The sequence below is a fragment of the Chelon labrosus genome, assembly GCF_963514085.1.
Source record: "Chelon labrosus genome assembly, chromosome: 18".
NCBI lineage: Eukaryota > Metazoa > Chordata > Actinopteri > Mugiliformes > Mugilidae > Chelon > Chelon labrosus.
The window spans coordinates 2063849-2079273 of NC_140351.1; the positions used below are offsets into that span (position 1 = coordinate 2063849).

Below are 15425 nucleotides of genomic sequence, written 5' to 3' on the forward strand. Positions count from 1 at the left end.
TCACAAATGCCCATTTCACTCATCATCTTTCTCACCTTTTTGCTTATTGTGTTAGTCTGAGTGGGTCTTGACACATCCCAGTTTGGATTCAGTCTCAAATTAAAGTCACCACCACAAATCACCATTCCCTGGGCTTTTGTAATCATTAGATCAAGTACTTGTTTATAGAATTCCCATGTTGCACCTGGGGGTACATAAACATTTAAGAGAGTGACTTCTGACCCTTCTAATTTTCCTACAAGCATGTTATACCTTCCCTCTTTGTCCGAAGTTTCTGATATCTTTTCAAAAATTAATCTTTTCGCTATCAGTGTAGCCACTCCCCTTCTATGTCCTGTTTTATAGGACGACGAATAAACTTGATTAAAGCCCTGCCTCTTAAGTTTAGCATGCTCGGATTCGGTTAGATGCGTCTCTTGCAAGAATATTATATCTACTTTGTCTTTTTTCATTTTGCCCAGAATTTTACTTCTTTTAACTGGATTAAGTACACCCTTCACATTGTAAGAGGCAAATCTAAGTGGAACTTTTGGACTTTCCATTATAAATTATATGTCTCTTTTAATCTTACTACCCCCCTCCACTCAAACACTATAAGAACACGAACAAAAACACAAAAAAGAACGTGACTTGAACAGTCCCAAAAGAACATAAACTTGAGACATTTTACCAGTGACTCAAGTTGAACTTCCTGATTTGAGGTCTCGTTTGAGACCCTGAAGGAGCCGGGATGTTTTGCCGGCTCGGAGGGAAAGTCTCCAATCATCTCCAGTTGTGGAGGGCCCTCCCTTAAGTTTTCAAAATGTTCCATGTTTTAGCTTAGTCGGATTTCCCCGGTCACACATATTATATTATTAATGTCATTAAACTGACCCAAACACGTCTCAAAGTAGTGGTTTATTAATTGTTCGCGTCACTGCCACTACTACTATGTATCCTTACCGTGGAGAAACCGCGCCGAGGCGCAACAAGATCAGCGGTCAGACCGTCTGAAAACGTCCAGTCTCTTTTTAAAACCGTCCCGCGGCGTCTCAGGGTGCTGATCCGTTCTCCCCGGGGACCGGACCTTGCGCCACATCAGGTTTTTCACTCTATCAGCCCAGCTCGCCGGTGGTTTGAATATCGTCACAGGCAAACCTCTCTTCACCATGTCCGTCGTAGCTTCCTCGGCCGAGTTGTATAGGCACGTCTCTCCCTCGTAGAACACCCTTAATCTGGCTGGGAAAGGTGTCTGGAACCGTGTGTTGTTTTCCCGCAGCACCTTCTTCGCTTCTGCGTATTCCCGGCGTTTCTTGAGGGTCTCCGGTGCGTAGTCGTGGTCCACAAAAACTCTTCTTTCCTTGTACAGAAAACCTTTTTTCTGCCATACCAACTTCAGAACTTCTTCTTTAGTTTTGCTGCTGGAGAACTTAGCGACTATAGATCTCGGGGGAGACCCAGCCGGGGGCTTCGGTCCCAGTGCGCGATGCGCACGTTCAATCTTCAGGTCATGGGTGGGGGGCAGCTCCAGTTTCTCCCTCAGCAGATTTTCCACGAATGTTATCATCGATGTGGAGTTGCTCTCGGACCCCTCCTCTATGCCGTGAATTCTTATATTCTCCCGCCTTGCTCTCCCCTCCTGGTCCGTTAGCCTGTCCTCCAGCTTAGCCTGTAGCTTTAGCAGCTCCGCCGTAGCTTCTTCCAGCCCCTGCACTCTTTCCTCTGTCTCTGAAATTCGCATTTCGGCTTCCTCGACTCTGTTGTTAGTTGCCTTAATGTCTTCTCGTATCTCTCGGAGAGTATCTACATTTTCGCGCCGAAACTCTCTCAGCTCTTGCAATATCGTCTGCAGGCTAACCGTCTCCGCATCCACTTGCTGCTCCGCCATGTCGGGAAGGCCAGGTGTATCATCCTCGACCGACCCCTCCCCGGCTATTTGAGCTCTTTCCCTCGTCTGTGGCACGCTTTTCTGTTTTGGTTTGGGCATATTATAAACGCCTTTTCAACCTTTCCTATTAACAAGAAACAATCTCTCAAAAAAATAACGGCGTTTCCTTGATGATCGGGGAGCTCCGATAGCGTGCTGTCTACCTCATGGCTGCCAGACCGGAAGTCCAGTCTTTGCTTTTTTAATCTAGATGAGATAGCAGTAATGTTACCCCTCATCACCACTTTGACCGTCTCCCAGAGAGTAGAGGGGGAGACTGTGTCATTATCATTAGATTTCAGATAGTCTGTTGGTTTTTACAGACTTCTTGTTGGGTTGCTTCATCGTTTAATAATGAAACGTTGAGTCTCCAATATTTAAACTGTTTATTTGGTCCTATCTGAGTCTTTAAGGCGACAGGAGCATTGTCCGATATAGTTATTGGTTCTATATTACATTCACTCGTTCTATAAATATCTGTTCCTGATATCAGAAACATGTCCAGTCTAGAGTGGCTGCCATGCACCTGTGACATGAAGGTATAGTCCTTTTCTCTAGGGTGTGGGTGACACCAGACGTCCACCTGGCCCAGTTCATCCATCATTGCATGAAGAGTTATGGATTTCTTGGACATGGAGCCTCCTCCTGCTGGAAGTCTATCTAGAGTCTGCCTCACAATGCAGTTGAAATCTCCACCTATCAAAATAACTCCCTCTGCTTTGTCTGCTAATTAGGGCTGCAACTAACGATTATTTTAATAATCGATTAATCTGTCGATTATTTTTTCGATTAAACGATGAATCGGACAAAAAAAAAAAAAGCATTAATTTCCAACCCTTTATTCAAAAACAGAGCTGACAGAGCAGAAAGTGCATAAACAGGTTGCTCCTTGAACATCTCTGAGCTGTTAAAGTAATCATTTAAAAAATGATTCATTCAATAATTTTTAAAAAATCGGTAGAGTCTGCAGTTCGCCTCATAAGGATAGTTCAGGACGTTTCAGCTAATCAATGAAATCATTTCATTCAAGCTGTAACAGCCAGTGTTTTACATGGGGCAGTACCAGTTTACGCCACACGGCGGCGCCTCCTTTGTTTTCATCGCTTAGTTCAGCAGGTGTCACTCTTGTTGCATCCGTTGGTGAAGGCTACAAGCCACGAACATTTTATTATCTGTTATTATATTTTGTAATATGCCGTGAGACGCCTTGCTACTTCATGTTGAAACATACTACTAGCAAAAGTGGCTAAGCTTCTCTCCAACTTCACGTTACAAAGCCAGCAATCATTAAACTTACATCTTGTCCATTTCCCAAATTTAATACGAGGTTCATGTGACAGGAGAAGTCTCGAATCCAAAAGGCATAAATACATATCGCTAACAAACGCTACGTGACGATAAAATCTCCCCGCTTCGCCTGCGCCGTACTTCCCTACCATACCCGGTGCAGCAACACATTACAAACCAGGCTGAACACTGGATTCCACTTCCAGGTCTCATTTGTAGTTTAATTTCGGCGTACTGCACCGACTGTGTCTCAAATGGCGTACTTTTCAAAAAGGTAGTATCGTCTCAAATCGGGTACTACGCCTATACTTACCGGAAATGACGAATGACTAACGCCGTATTTTGATTTTGACCGCGAGCGTATATCGAGCAGCAATTTAATAGTATTACGTGTAAAACAGCAATATAGATCATTTTCATTAAATGTCATATTGTAACTTACATCTGTATGGACCTGTAAAACTGCTCCACCACCGCTTCCAAATCACTGCCGCCGATATCAGCCGCCACTATCGCAAGTTTGAATTGGGTTGATAGTCCCTCCCCTTCCGCTACGTAGCCAAGATGGCTACCGTTTAGGGTGGAAAGTGTGCAGCGTTCCACACTCAGCTTTTTGACCGTTATGAGTACACCATCCGGGTACTTGCAGTGCACTTCGTCTCGTTGGAATTTTCAGTGTGAACGCACTCACGTACTCAAATTAGGTATTGTAAGTGCAGAAGTACGCGATTTGAGACACAGTTGTACTGATTTCTCCGCCTCCGCCATGTTTCAAAACAACAGTCTCTCCGATGGTCTTTCCTCTACGTCCGCTCCGCGCTCAACTCAACTTTTTTTTAATACTCAAACATCTCCGTGGCATAATAATCGTGCGACACAACGAATCGATAATGAAATTCGTTGCCAACTCTTTTAATAATCGAACTTTATCGATTTTATCGATTCGTTGTTGCAGCCCTACTGCTAATAGAGATGCTATCATCTTAAAAAAGTGGACAATCTTCGTTCGGGACATATAGGTCCACCATTGTTATTGTAGTACGTCCAATAATCACCATCACATACCTACCCTCTTTATCCTCAGTTGTTTTTTCGTGGCTAAAATAAACTGATTTATTTTTCCTCCTGTTTTTGAAAGAGGAGCTATATATCTGATCCACCCATTCTCTCCTCACTCTGCATCCTTCATCTCCACTGAGGAGAGCCTTGACATCCATAGCTGGTAGCACCGCTGGGTCTTTCCCTCATCTCCCTCCCACGGTGCTCCACCTGTAGCGGGACAGATCGCTCTCCATCTGCTCCCTCTCATCCACCCATGCCTGTATCCTGAGCCCCTGTAGCGCCAGGAGAGCATGTGTTAGCATCGAGTAGGTCTTCACCATCACCAGTGAAGATCCTCAGCTGTGCTGGGTAGATGCATTAGGCGCTGATGTTTTTCTGCTTTAACTGTTTGATTGCATCTCACACCTGTGCTCTCTTGTAACTCTGGGGAATAATCATGGTCAAAGAATATCAGCTCTGCTTTGTAGAGGATCTGTCTTTGGCTCCAGGCTTGTCTTAGAATAGCATCCTTCACAGAGTAATCCAGAAACTTGACAATCAGTGATCTCAGAGTGGCAGTGGGGTTCTTTGGCTTGGCTGTTAGGGATCGGTGGGCTCTCTCTATTTGTAGATTCACTTCAGGCATCGGTTGAAGGACTGATTGAATTGGCTCCTTCACAAAAGCCTTCGCATCCTTTCCTTCACTCCCTTCAGGCACCCGGTAGATTCTCAAGTTGTTCCATCTTGACCTGTTCTGCAGGTCTTCACACCTGGCCGTCAGGTCCATCTCTCTATATAACAGGTACTGTGTTGGTCTCTGGTGTCTCATCCCGATATCTTCCACAGCGCTAATACGTCCTTCTGCCTCCGTGGTTCCTTTTTCAAGTTTAGTCATTTCGTCTTTCAGTTCTTGCATGGAAGATTCAGTTATTGTCAGCGACAGTGTGGTCTGCGTGTGTCCGTCTAGATTTTATTTCCTTAACTTCTCCAGTTCAGGTAAAATTTTGGACCCAGGGTCACATGTGCTAGCATCTGCTGCACCACTCGAGTCTGCATTAAAGTTAGCTGCTTCACATTTTTGTTTTTCTCCTCGTGTGTTCCTGTTTTCAGCCTTTGCCTCTCAAAGAAGTTGCCATGCCGAGTTTGTGCAAGTTTTTTAGATTTTTAAAGTAGTTTTGTTTGGAAATGAACAGTTGAACCAACAGAGCTCAGTTTTAAGCTGCTGCCTCCAACATGGTGTCACCAGAAGTCCTCTATAAACTGTTTAATAATTATATTTTCATACTTTACTAATGATCAGTTTATCATTTATAAATTAAATATTAAAGTGTTTACAGTATTTATTTAGGAGTTATCAGTGGTTCATAAGAACATTTAGAAAGTGTCAGTAAATGATGAATAAACTCTTTAAATGTACATTAATTCATCTTATTATTTACACATGTACTAATAGTTACTGAGTGTGTTAATAGCTGTTTTAGACACACAGCTGTGATGTTCCTTTGTTTCACTCTGATGACGTTTCCATGCAGAACTTTCCTCCGTCTATTTATTAGGTTTGAAAGACGCAGCGTCAACAGCAGCAGTCAGATCTCAAAGTAGCTGGACAACACTGTGAAATCACCACCATCTAAAGTCATTACTTTATTAGCTTTTTATTTATTATTGATTATTTCTGAAAATAACTTGATCCACCCGACTGAAGAAGATCATTAATTATTCAGCACTATGACAAATGTTCTTTTATATCAGACTGTAGAGGTTTAGTTTAGTTTGACTGCAGTTTGGTTTTCTGGAAGTTTACAGAAATATTATTTTATGATATTACAGACATTTCTTCATTTTATATCAAGTGTACAGTTGAAATAAATATTTGTTTTGTATCACTCTGTGTTGTTTTTCTCTTCAAGCAGGAACTTTGTGAACTCACATCTTTTATTCTTTATTCAGACTGGACGACTCCAGCATGTCAGAGATCAGCTGTGATTCTCTAGAATCAGCTCTGAAGTCCAACCCCTCCCAACTGAAACATCTGGAGCTGATGAACAAGAACCTGAAGGATTCAGGAGTGAAGCAGCTTTGTTATCTTCTGGAGAATCCAGACTGTAGACTTGAGACTCTCAGGTCAGACTCCATGTTTTCTTTGTGTGCTGAGATGAATGTGATGGTAAAGTTGTGGTGACTCTAAACTGCAGACATCAGGCAGATATTCTACTGATAACCCTAACCCCACACTGAGGATCTTCATGAAGTCTGTTTTCTTCTTCTGTGGTTTAGTCCATTGACTGTAGCAGAGCCATGTTGAGCTCCAGGTTTCAAACCTTCATAGAAGAAGAAAAATCCTCCACAGGATGATTGCTTCTGAAACTCTGACACTCTTTATTTCCACCTTATAGTTTTTCAAATTAAAAGCAGGCTAGCAACTAACAATTATTTTATATTATAGCTGAATCTATCAGTTATTAAATTATTTTATGAAATGTTAAAACATCTTGATACCACGTTCAAGGTGATGTATTCAAATGTCATTGTTTGTCTGAACAAGAATCTAAAAGAGTTCACTGTGAAGGAATCTGAATCAGAATACTTTATTACGTAATCCTTAAAGGAAATTGTTTTGTTGCTGTTGCTCTCATAAAGTGACAGTTGCTAGTTAACAGAGCAATTACAATAGAATAAAAGCAATACAAAAATATATAAAAATAAAGTAAGATGCATTTTCAGTTTGTATCATAAGATTCCACATGTACGCTTTAGTCAGATATGTGTATCTATGACAGATGTATGTTTATCTTGCTGTTCTCTTCTCTCTTTCTTCTGTCTGTACCCGGCTGGCCTTAGGCAGATGGGTCCCTCCATATGAGCTGGGTTCTGCTCAAGGTTTCTTCCTGTTAAAAGGGAGTTTTTCCTGCCACCGTTGCCTTCAGGCTGCTCTGGGGGTTTCAGGCCGGGTTTTTGTAAAGCGTCTTGAGACGATTTGTATTGTTATTGACGCTATATAAATAAAATTGAATTGAATTGAATTGAATTTTAAAGTAAAAGAACAATATTGCACACATATTCACAATATACAGAGGTAAGAGGCTGCAAATAAGTTAACGGCATCTGAAGTGTTAAAGGTGTTAAGAGTGACCAACACTCAGCGGGAGGAGTTATAAAGGTTGATGGCCACAGGCAGGAATGAGCTCCTGTAGCGTTCTGTGGTACATTTGGGTAGAATGAGTCTGTTACTGAAGGTTCTCCTTAGACTGGTCAGTGTGTTGTGGAGTGGGTGAGATGTGTTGTCCAGGATGGCTCCACTCTTGCCAGCATCCTCCTCTGGTAGTTGAAGTCCATGGTGTAGACGGTGAAGAGGAAGGGGGAGAGGACTGTCCCTTGTGGAGCCCCAGTGCTGCTGATCACCCTGTCAGACACACCGTGTTGCAGCCGCACATACTGTGGTCTTCCAGTGAGGTAGTCAACAATCCAGGACACCAGGGAGGCATCAACCTGCATAGCTTTGAGCTTCTCATCCAGAAGAGTCGGCCTGATGGTGTTAAAAGCACTGGAAAAGTCAAAGAATATGACCCTCACAGAGCTTGCCGGTTTATCCAGGTGAGCATATGCACGGTTGAGGAGGAAGATGATGGCATCCTCTACTCCAAGTCGTGGCTGGTAGGTGAACTAGAGAGGGTCCAGTTGAGTGTCGACCATGTCTTGTAGCTGTTCCAGAACCAGTCGCTCGAAGGTCTTCATTATGTGGGAGGTCTGGGCCACCGGTCTGTAGTCGCTGGGGCTGCAGGGGCATGGTGTTTTTGGCACTGGGACGAGGCATGGTGTCTTCCACAGCACAGGTACCCTCTGTAGGCTCAGGCCCATGTTGAAAACCAGTTGAAAGACTCCACACAGCTGGGTGGCGCAGGTCCTAAGCACCCTGGGACAGACGCCATCCGGGCCTGCAGCCTTTCCTGCGTGGATTGTCCTCAGCCGTCTCCTCACCTGGTCAGCTGCAGGTCATTGTTATTGTTCTTGGTGGGGGGTTGCTGCCACGCCTCTGGAGAGGGCTGATGGAGGAGGTAGTGAAGGGGGAGCAGGGCCATCAATAAGAGCAGGAGTAGGGTCCTATGATTTCCGCGATCACGGAATCGCAGATGGAATCGCGGAATTGGCCGATAAAAACGGAATCTATTTTTTAATGCGGAATATCGCGTAATTTGACATAATTTGACTGCAGTGCTGTTTGCATGTGGAAGAGGAACGTATGTCTGGGGAAAACTGCACGGAGGGAAGCAAATCTGGGTGGCACAACAAGCCCCTTCCAAAGACTGAGCCCCTCCCCCTTCAAAACATTGTAAGCATGGCGAATCGGCTGCCTATGGCTCCGTCTTCTTTGGCGAAAAAACTGCGAAACTCGACGCTAACCCCCCAGTACAGAGCCGAGCAGTTCCCGAACGACTTCTATGTGTCAGGCAGAAGTTGCGCTAGACTTTTTCGTTGTCTGTCATTTTGACTGACAGGGTCATAAAAATCCCGTCATAATCTATTTTTACCCGTCACTTTAATTTTTTTAAATGATAATAATGACATATTCAATAGAATTTCATTTTCATTCATTTTTAATTAATATAGCGGTGGAAAAAAAGATTTGGATCTGGCTTATATAACCGGCCATCAAAGACGACTCAAGATTTGTGAATCTAGACGTCTATTAGCAAACTAAGGCGCTCACTTACGCACAAGACGCAGAGAAACGAAACTTAACCGACTCATAACTGCTGCTCGTGGATCCCTGCTTAACCAAGAGCCAATCAATATGCTCACTCGCCACCAAGTGGTCAGGAGTGTGAATTCAGATTTTTTGGTTGGTTTTGATGCACTTTAATTTTGCCATATTGAGGAAACGTGTTGTCTGTCACCTCAATAAAGTTAATTTCTATTTAATTTGTGTGCATTTTAGTCATTTACATTAAAAACACACTGTTTTTGATAGTAAAATAAGAGTAAAAGGTAAAAAAAAAATGGGATTCGCAAAAACTATACTGGAAAAAACAGAACTACCAAAAATTAAAATGGAAAAAATGGAATTTGGGAAAAAACAAAACAGAATTTGGGAAAAAAATAAAACGGATTTTATCGGGCCCTACAGGAGCAGGAGAGCTGTGAGGTGGGGGAGGGTATGATGATGCCATCGTTGGTGTTGATGATGATGATGGGCAGCTCACACATCCACACAGAAGTTTATGTAAAAAGTTATACACTCCATAAGTCCGTCGATGTCCTCTCCATGTGGCTCACTGAGTGCATTCCAGTCCGTTAGTTCAACGGTCCTGCAGTGAGTGGTAGGCCTCCTCAGACCACCTTTTCACTGTTTTGGTGGTGACTGGTTGTGTCCTAACCAGGGGCACATAGCAGGATTTGAGGTGAACCAGGTTATGGTCTGACCTGCCCAGGGGGGAAGGGAGGTAGATCTGTATGCATTCCTCACATTAGCATACAGCAAATCCAGTGTCCTCTCCTCTCTGGTCGGGCAGTCAACATACTGTGTAAAATTAGTCAGTGTATTTATCATTGGGACATGACTGAAATCACCAGAGACTACTATCAGGGCATTCGGATGTTTGGTCTGCAGTTTTGCAGTGACGCCGTGAGTGATGTCACATGCTACCGTCGGGTTCGCTGATGGTGGGATGTAAACAGTGACGGCGATAACATGGGGAATTTCCCTCGGCGGGAAATACGGCCTGAGCCCCACAGCCAGCAGTTCGATATCCGGGCAGCAGACTTGTTCCTTGATGGTGATGTGGTTTGGGTTACACCACCTGTTGTTGACAAAGATGGAAAGCCCCCCTCTTTTCCGCTTACCACTTGCGGTGATGTCCCGATCTGCCCGGACAGTCTGGAAGCCGTTGATGGTAGCGTTCTAGTCAGGGATGTCACGGTGCAACCATGTCTCCGTAAAAAACATCCCACATAGCAAAACTGGTGTGGCCCACCTCTGGGCCACACCTCCCACTTGCACTCGGCCCACATGCCTGAAAGAATTCCGGCCCTTACGTGGGCCACATCCGGCATCCAACATGTGTGCCAGATAAGGCCCACACTTCAACCAGAGCTGGCCCTGATGTGGCCCTAAGGTGGGCCAAACCATTTTCAGAAGTGGTTCCTGATGTCAGCCTTAACTCAGCCACTATATTTATGTGCCATATTTATTCATATATATATATATAAAAACAAGTACAGTATTATTATTTATTATTATTTTTTTAGTCATGTCAACACAGTACATTTAACAAACATTTAACAAATTTAAAAACTGTACATTTATGATTCTAGACATGTCCATAAAGGTTTAAGATTGTATTTGTCACATACACAGTTATATATAGTACAATGCACTAGGGGTGGGAATCTCTTGGCACCTCACGATTCGATTCGATTCCGATTCAGAGGTCAACGATTCGATTCTAAAACGATTATCGATTAATCGATTTTTTTTTATTATTTTTTTTTATGTACATTTCCATGTGTGACTTTAAATTTTGTGATATATATATATATACACACACACACACACACACATATTTTAGTTTGGTCAGATTCTTAAATATGAGTTTGCTACTCAGAATTTGCAAATCATTTCCTACTATTGTGTTGATCATTAGAGAAAGAAAAATAGATGAATTACCTTCTCTAATTTTTTTTAGAATTTACCTTACAAACAGTGAAAGTCTTGTCGATCTTTCCTCCATCCTCAAAAAATCCAAAATGCTGCCATACGTCAGCTTTTAAAGAAGCCGGTGCAAGTCTTATGACTGTGTCTCAAATGGCGTACTTTCGTCAGTACACTTCGATATCATGCACTATGAGCACTATGCACTTACGTCCGTAGAGCGTAATTTTCAAAAAGGTAGTATCGTCTCAAATCGGGTGCTACGCCTATACTTACCGGAAATGACGAATGACTAACGCCGTATTTTGATTTTGACCGCGAGCGTATATCGAGCAGCAATTTAATAGTACTACGTGTAAAACAGCAATATAGATCATTTTCATTAAATGTCATATTGTAACTTACATCTGTATGGACCTGTAAAACTGCTCCACCACCGCTTCCAAATCACTGCCGCCGATATCAGCCGCCACTATCGCAAGTTTGAATTGGGTTGATAGTCCCTCCCCTGCCGCTTCGTAGTCAAGATGGCTACCGTTTAGGGTGGAAAGTGTGCAGCGTTCCACACTCAGCTTTTTGACCGTTATGAGTACACCATCCGGGTACTTGCAGTGCACTTCGTCTCGTTGGAATTTTCAGTGTGAACGCCCTCACGTACTCAAATTAGGTAGTGCAGCCATTTTATCGCCGCATGTAAACAACTCGCACGTGTGTGTGCATGCGCGTATAGCAGAGAATCAGCAGGCCAGAGAGGAGAGTTTTCTGTTGAGCTCCGCAGCAGGCGCACAGAATATTGCAGCGGGCGAACTAATTAAAAATTTTGATTTTAAAATTCCGATTATGAACTTATTTGAATCGAGACAGAATTGTTCAGGATAGAATCGAAATAAATCGGAGAATCGATTTTTTTTCCCACCCCTACAATGCACAGTGAAATGTATTCTTGTACCTGCAGCCAGTAGTAAAAAAAAAAAGAGTACTACAGTAAAACAGTAGTAATTGTAAATTCCTTAACACACAAGGTAAACAATATAAGTGTAAATGTATACCGATAAAAATAGAATAAAATATAGATGGTAATACAGAATAAAATAAAGATGGTAAAACTCAAGTGTAAACTTAGAGGGGGGGTAGTTTGTATATATACACACATTTACGGTATTGAGCAGCTATGTGAGTAAAGTGCAGTGGTATAAGTGGTTACAGTTCAGAGCTGAGCAGGCGGATGGCATTTGGATAGAAACTGTTCTTCAGCCTTTCAGTCTTTGTCCTCAGGCATCGGAAACACCGACCTGATGGAAGTAGAGAGAAAACTGGATTCTCCCCACTCTCAGCACGAGTTTTAGATATGGTGCTGTCCATTCCCTGCTTTCTCTTCATCCTCTTCAGTCTGCCACCATCTCTACCTGGAGAGAGATGTAAACATCTTTTGATGGTCCAGTCTATTTCCTGGTCTGTGGCCCCAGATGTTAGTCAGTTACGCCAACAGCAGCTGAAACATACACACAAAGCACAAATGATTGGAAATTAACATTTATGTATCATTAGATAATATGGCTACAGTAATTATATTAAAACTGATAGTGATGACAATATTCAGGTGTCAGATAAATGTTCTCCCTACATCTACTTGGTTTAATTTATGTACAAAACAAGGACTTAGTGTTACACAAACTGTGAGTAGTCAGTATCAGTATGTGATCAATTAAAATAACTCTAAGATTCTTGAAAATAGAGTCTGTAGGTTTGTAAACAACATTCAAACTGACCCGTTTTATGGTTGTTTACAAACAATAGTTTCAGTACAAGTTCCTAAACCTCAGACTTCCCACCAGTCCCCTCGAACTGAAGAAGCTACTCGGATGAGTTGTGAAACGTCTTCTCAAAAAAATAAAATAAAAACACATAACACATACATAAATAAAACTCTACAAGTCCACAGTTGACTTTTTAAACGCTATTTTTGGATTGAAGCACGATACATCTGTAATTGCCAGCGGAAAAACACGCTAACGGTCAGCTAGCAGAAGCTATGGTAGTAGCACTAATGTTTAACTAGCCGGAAAAAACGTGAAAAAAAAAAAGAAAACGACCCCTTCGGCAAAACATCTGCTGTGTTAAGTTCGTCTATATAATTTATTCAAAACTAATATGATAGTTTAACAGCAAAACAGTGCAGTCCATCCTTTCCTGAGCCGCATTTTAGGCTAACGGTAATCGTTAGCTAACGCTAACCACGCGTTAGCCACATAGCTAACCGTTAGCCACATAGCTAACCGTTAGCCACATAGCTAACCGTTAGCCACATAGCTAAACGTTAGCGCCCCTTGTTAACATTCAGGCTAGACTCTCTAGACCAGTGGTTCTCAAATGGGGGTACGCGTACCCCTGGGGGTACGTGAAGGCACTCCAGGGGGTACTTGAGATTTTAAAATATACATATATTTAAAAAGTAGCATCCATGCAAAAATCCTTTAAAAATAATTATTTAATAAATATTTCAGGAAAATATAAGTTCATAAAATGAATTTTATATTTCAGTAGGCTATTCAATTTCATTATCCTAAAAACCCAGAGTCCCCCCCATACCAACCCAACCTGTCACGTACCTGCCATCACCTGTCAATCACTGTTAAAACTCATTAAAACTCAAACGATGGAGTCGTGGTTGAAGCGTAGCGGCAATTCTTTTGAAAACACGGAGGGACAAGTGGCAAAGAAGGCCAAACCACAGCCGGCAAAATTCCGGCTGTATCTTGAAGAGTATGTTTTATTTGGATTTACGTCCACAAGTTGCAACCCACCCAGTGCAATGTGTTTTTTCTGTGGGGAGAAATTAGCTAACAGTTGCATGAAGCCAGCACATCTGCAGCGTCATCTTAATACAAAACATGGATGTCACGTCGGTAAGCCACCTGACTTTTTGACACTAAAAATGCTTTGTGCTGGTTAGAGGGTACTTGGCTGAAAAAATATTTCACAGGGGGTACATCACTGAAAAAAGGTTGAGAACCACTGCTCTAGACAGTATACCAACGGCTAGCGCATTGTCTCAAAAACAAATGTTATCGTAAACATAAAACTGATGCATTTCACTCACCACGTCTTTGATGTCCGTCTCACCGGAGTGCACGAGCAGCCATCAGCTCCGGTCACAGTGACGTCGGTCGCGTCAGTCACCTGGACGGTTACGTCACTTCCGTTACTTCCGTTGATTGGCTGATGAATTTAAAAAGTGGATAGCTGGCTGACCGTTGAAAGGCCGCTGTGGCAAGGTTTAACTTTAAATTTTCAGATCAACTGAGACATCTGTCCTGTTTCTACAAGAACGATATTGTGATAGTTGACATTGATTGACATCGACAATATATCATAATAATATTTAATTTACTTATTTATATTTATTAAACCTGTGATGTTAAACAACAACTCACTCAAAAATATCGAAAAATAACTTTAAGGGTGGCATGAGTCCGGCCTCACATATGTGGCCCAGAGGTCTAAGCTGATATGTGGGCCGAATTCGGCACTCCACAAGTGGCCCACATCTGTCTGCCGGAGTCAAGACAGTGCCGCCTTTGCCGCATCTGGGCCATGTCCGGCTCACATGCCGTATGCCAGTGCCGAGTGAACGCCACCTGTGCCGGCTTCAAGCCAGATCTGACCCACATGTCTCTGCTATGTGCATGATGCTGCACTCACGAAACTCCCGCTGGGTCTTGACTAACGCTTCCAGCTCATCCACTTTGTTAGCCAGCGACCGGACATTTCCCATGATGACGGAGGGAAGACACGGCTTAAATCTCTTTCGCTCCCTCCTCGCCGCTGCCTTCTTCTGCCTCGTCCTCCATCCCTTACCTCTTCTCCCCCGTCGCTTTCTCTTTATCTCCTCGGGGATGAGGTCTGTGATGTAGCCATGGTCTGTGCCGGCGTGTCTCAGGTCAAACAGCTGATCCCGACTGTAAACAATGGCTGCGTCCCGTTGTTGCCCGAACGCAGAATGCTCTCCAAACAATAGTCCGGTTGTGATCAGGAAAGTGAATAAAAGTCCTCTGAGAAGCATCTTTATAAAACAAAGAAACTAACAAATATACAGTATACAGGCATGCAAACTCCTCACCTTTCGGCGAAATTCGCCGTTTTCAATCCAAATTGGGTGACTTATGTGATTCGTGCAAATCCGAGGAGAAAATATTTTGGGGGGGGGGGGGGCTAGCCTACTCGTTGACTTTTATTTTAATATATTTTAATAATATAATAATATAATGTTCTATATACCGTAAATCCTCTAATATTGGCCTGTATTCCATTAGCGGCCGGGTCTCCAACATTGGCCGGTCTCGCTGTCAGCGGAGGTAAATAAAGGCCGGTCTCTAATAGCGGCCGGGGCTATTATTAGAACCATCTCGGCGGGTCAGGGTTTCGGCGGCACGGTGTGGGAGGATCCCCTCAGCGGGACCTCTCCCCAGCGTCGGCCGGCCCCTGCCGGGCGCATTTCCTCCGTGGCGGTGCGCGGCCTGTAAGTGCTCGGGGCGAAGGTGG

General features: G+C 43.2%; 1 protein-coding gene across 2 annotated transcripts in view; it reads left to right on the plus strand.

Annotated features, from left to right (window-relative positions):
• Positions 1 to 15425, plus strand: part of LOC311503144 (NLR family CARD domain-containing protein 3-like) — a 51012-nt gene that overhangs the window by 21457 nt on the left and 14130 nt on the right. For both annotated transcript variants that reach the window (XM_084565690.1, XM_084565691.1), the window contains one exon: positions 6185 to 6358. In XM_084565690.1, the coding sequence (XP_084421816.1) occupies positions 6185 to 6358 (174 nt within the window). The remainder of the gene's footprint in view (positions 1 to 6184; positions 6359 to 15425) is intronic.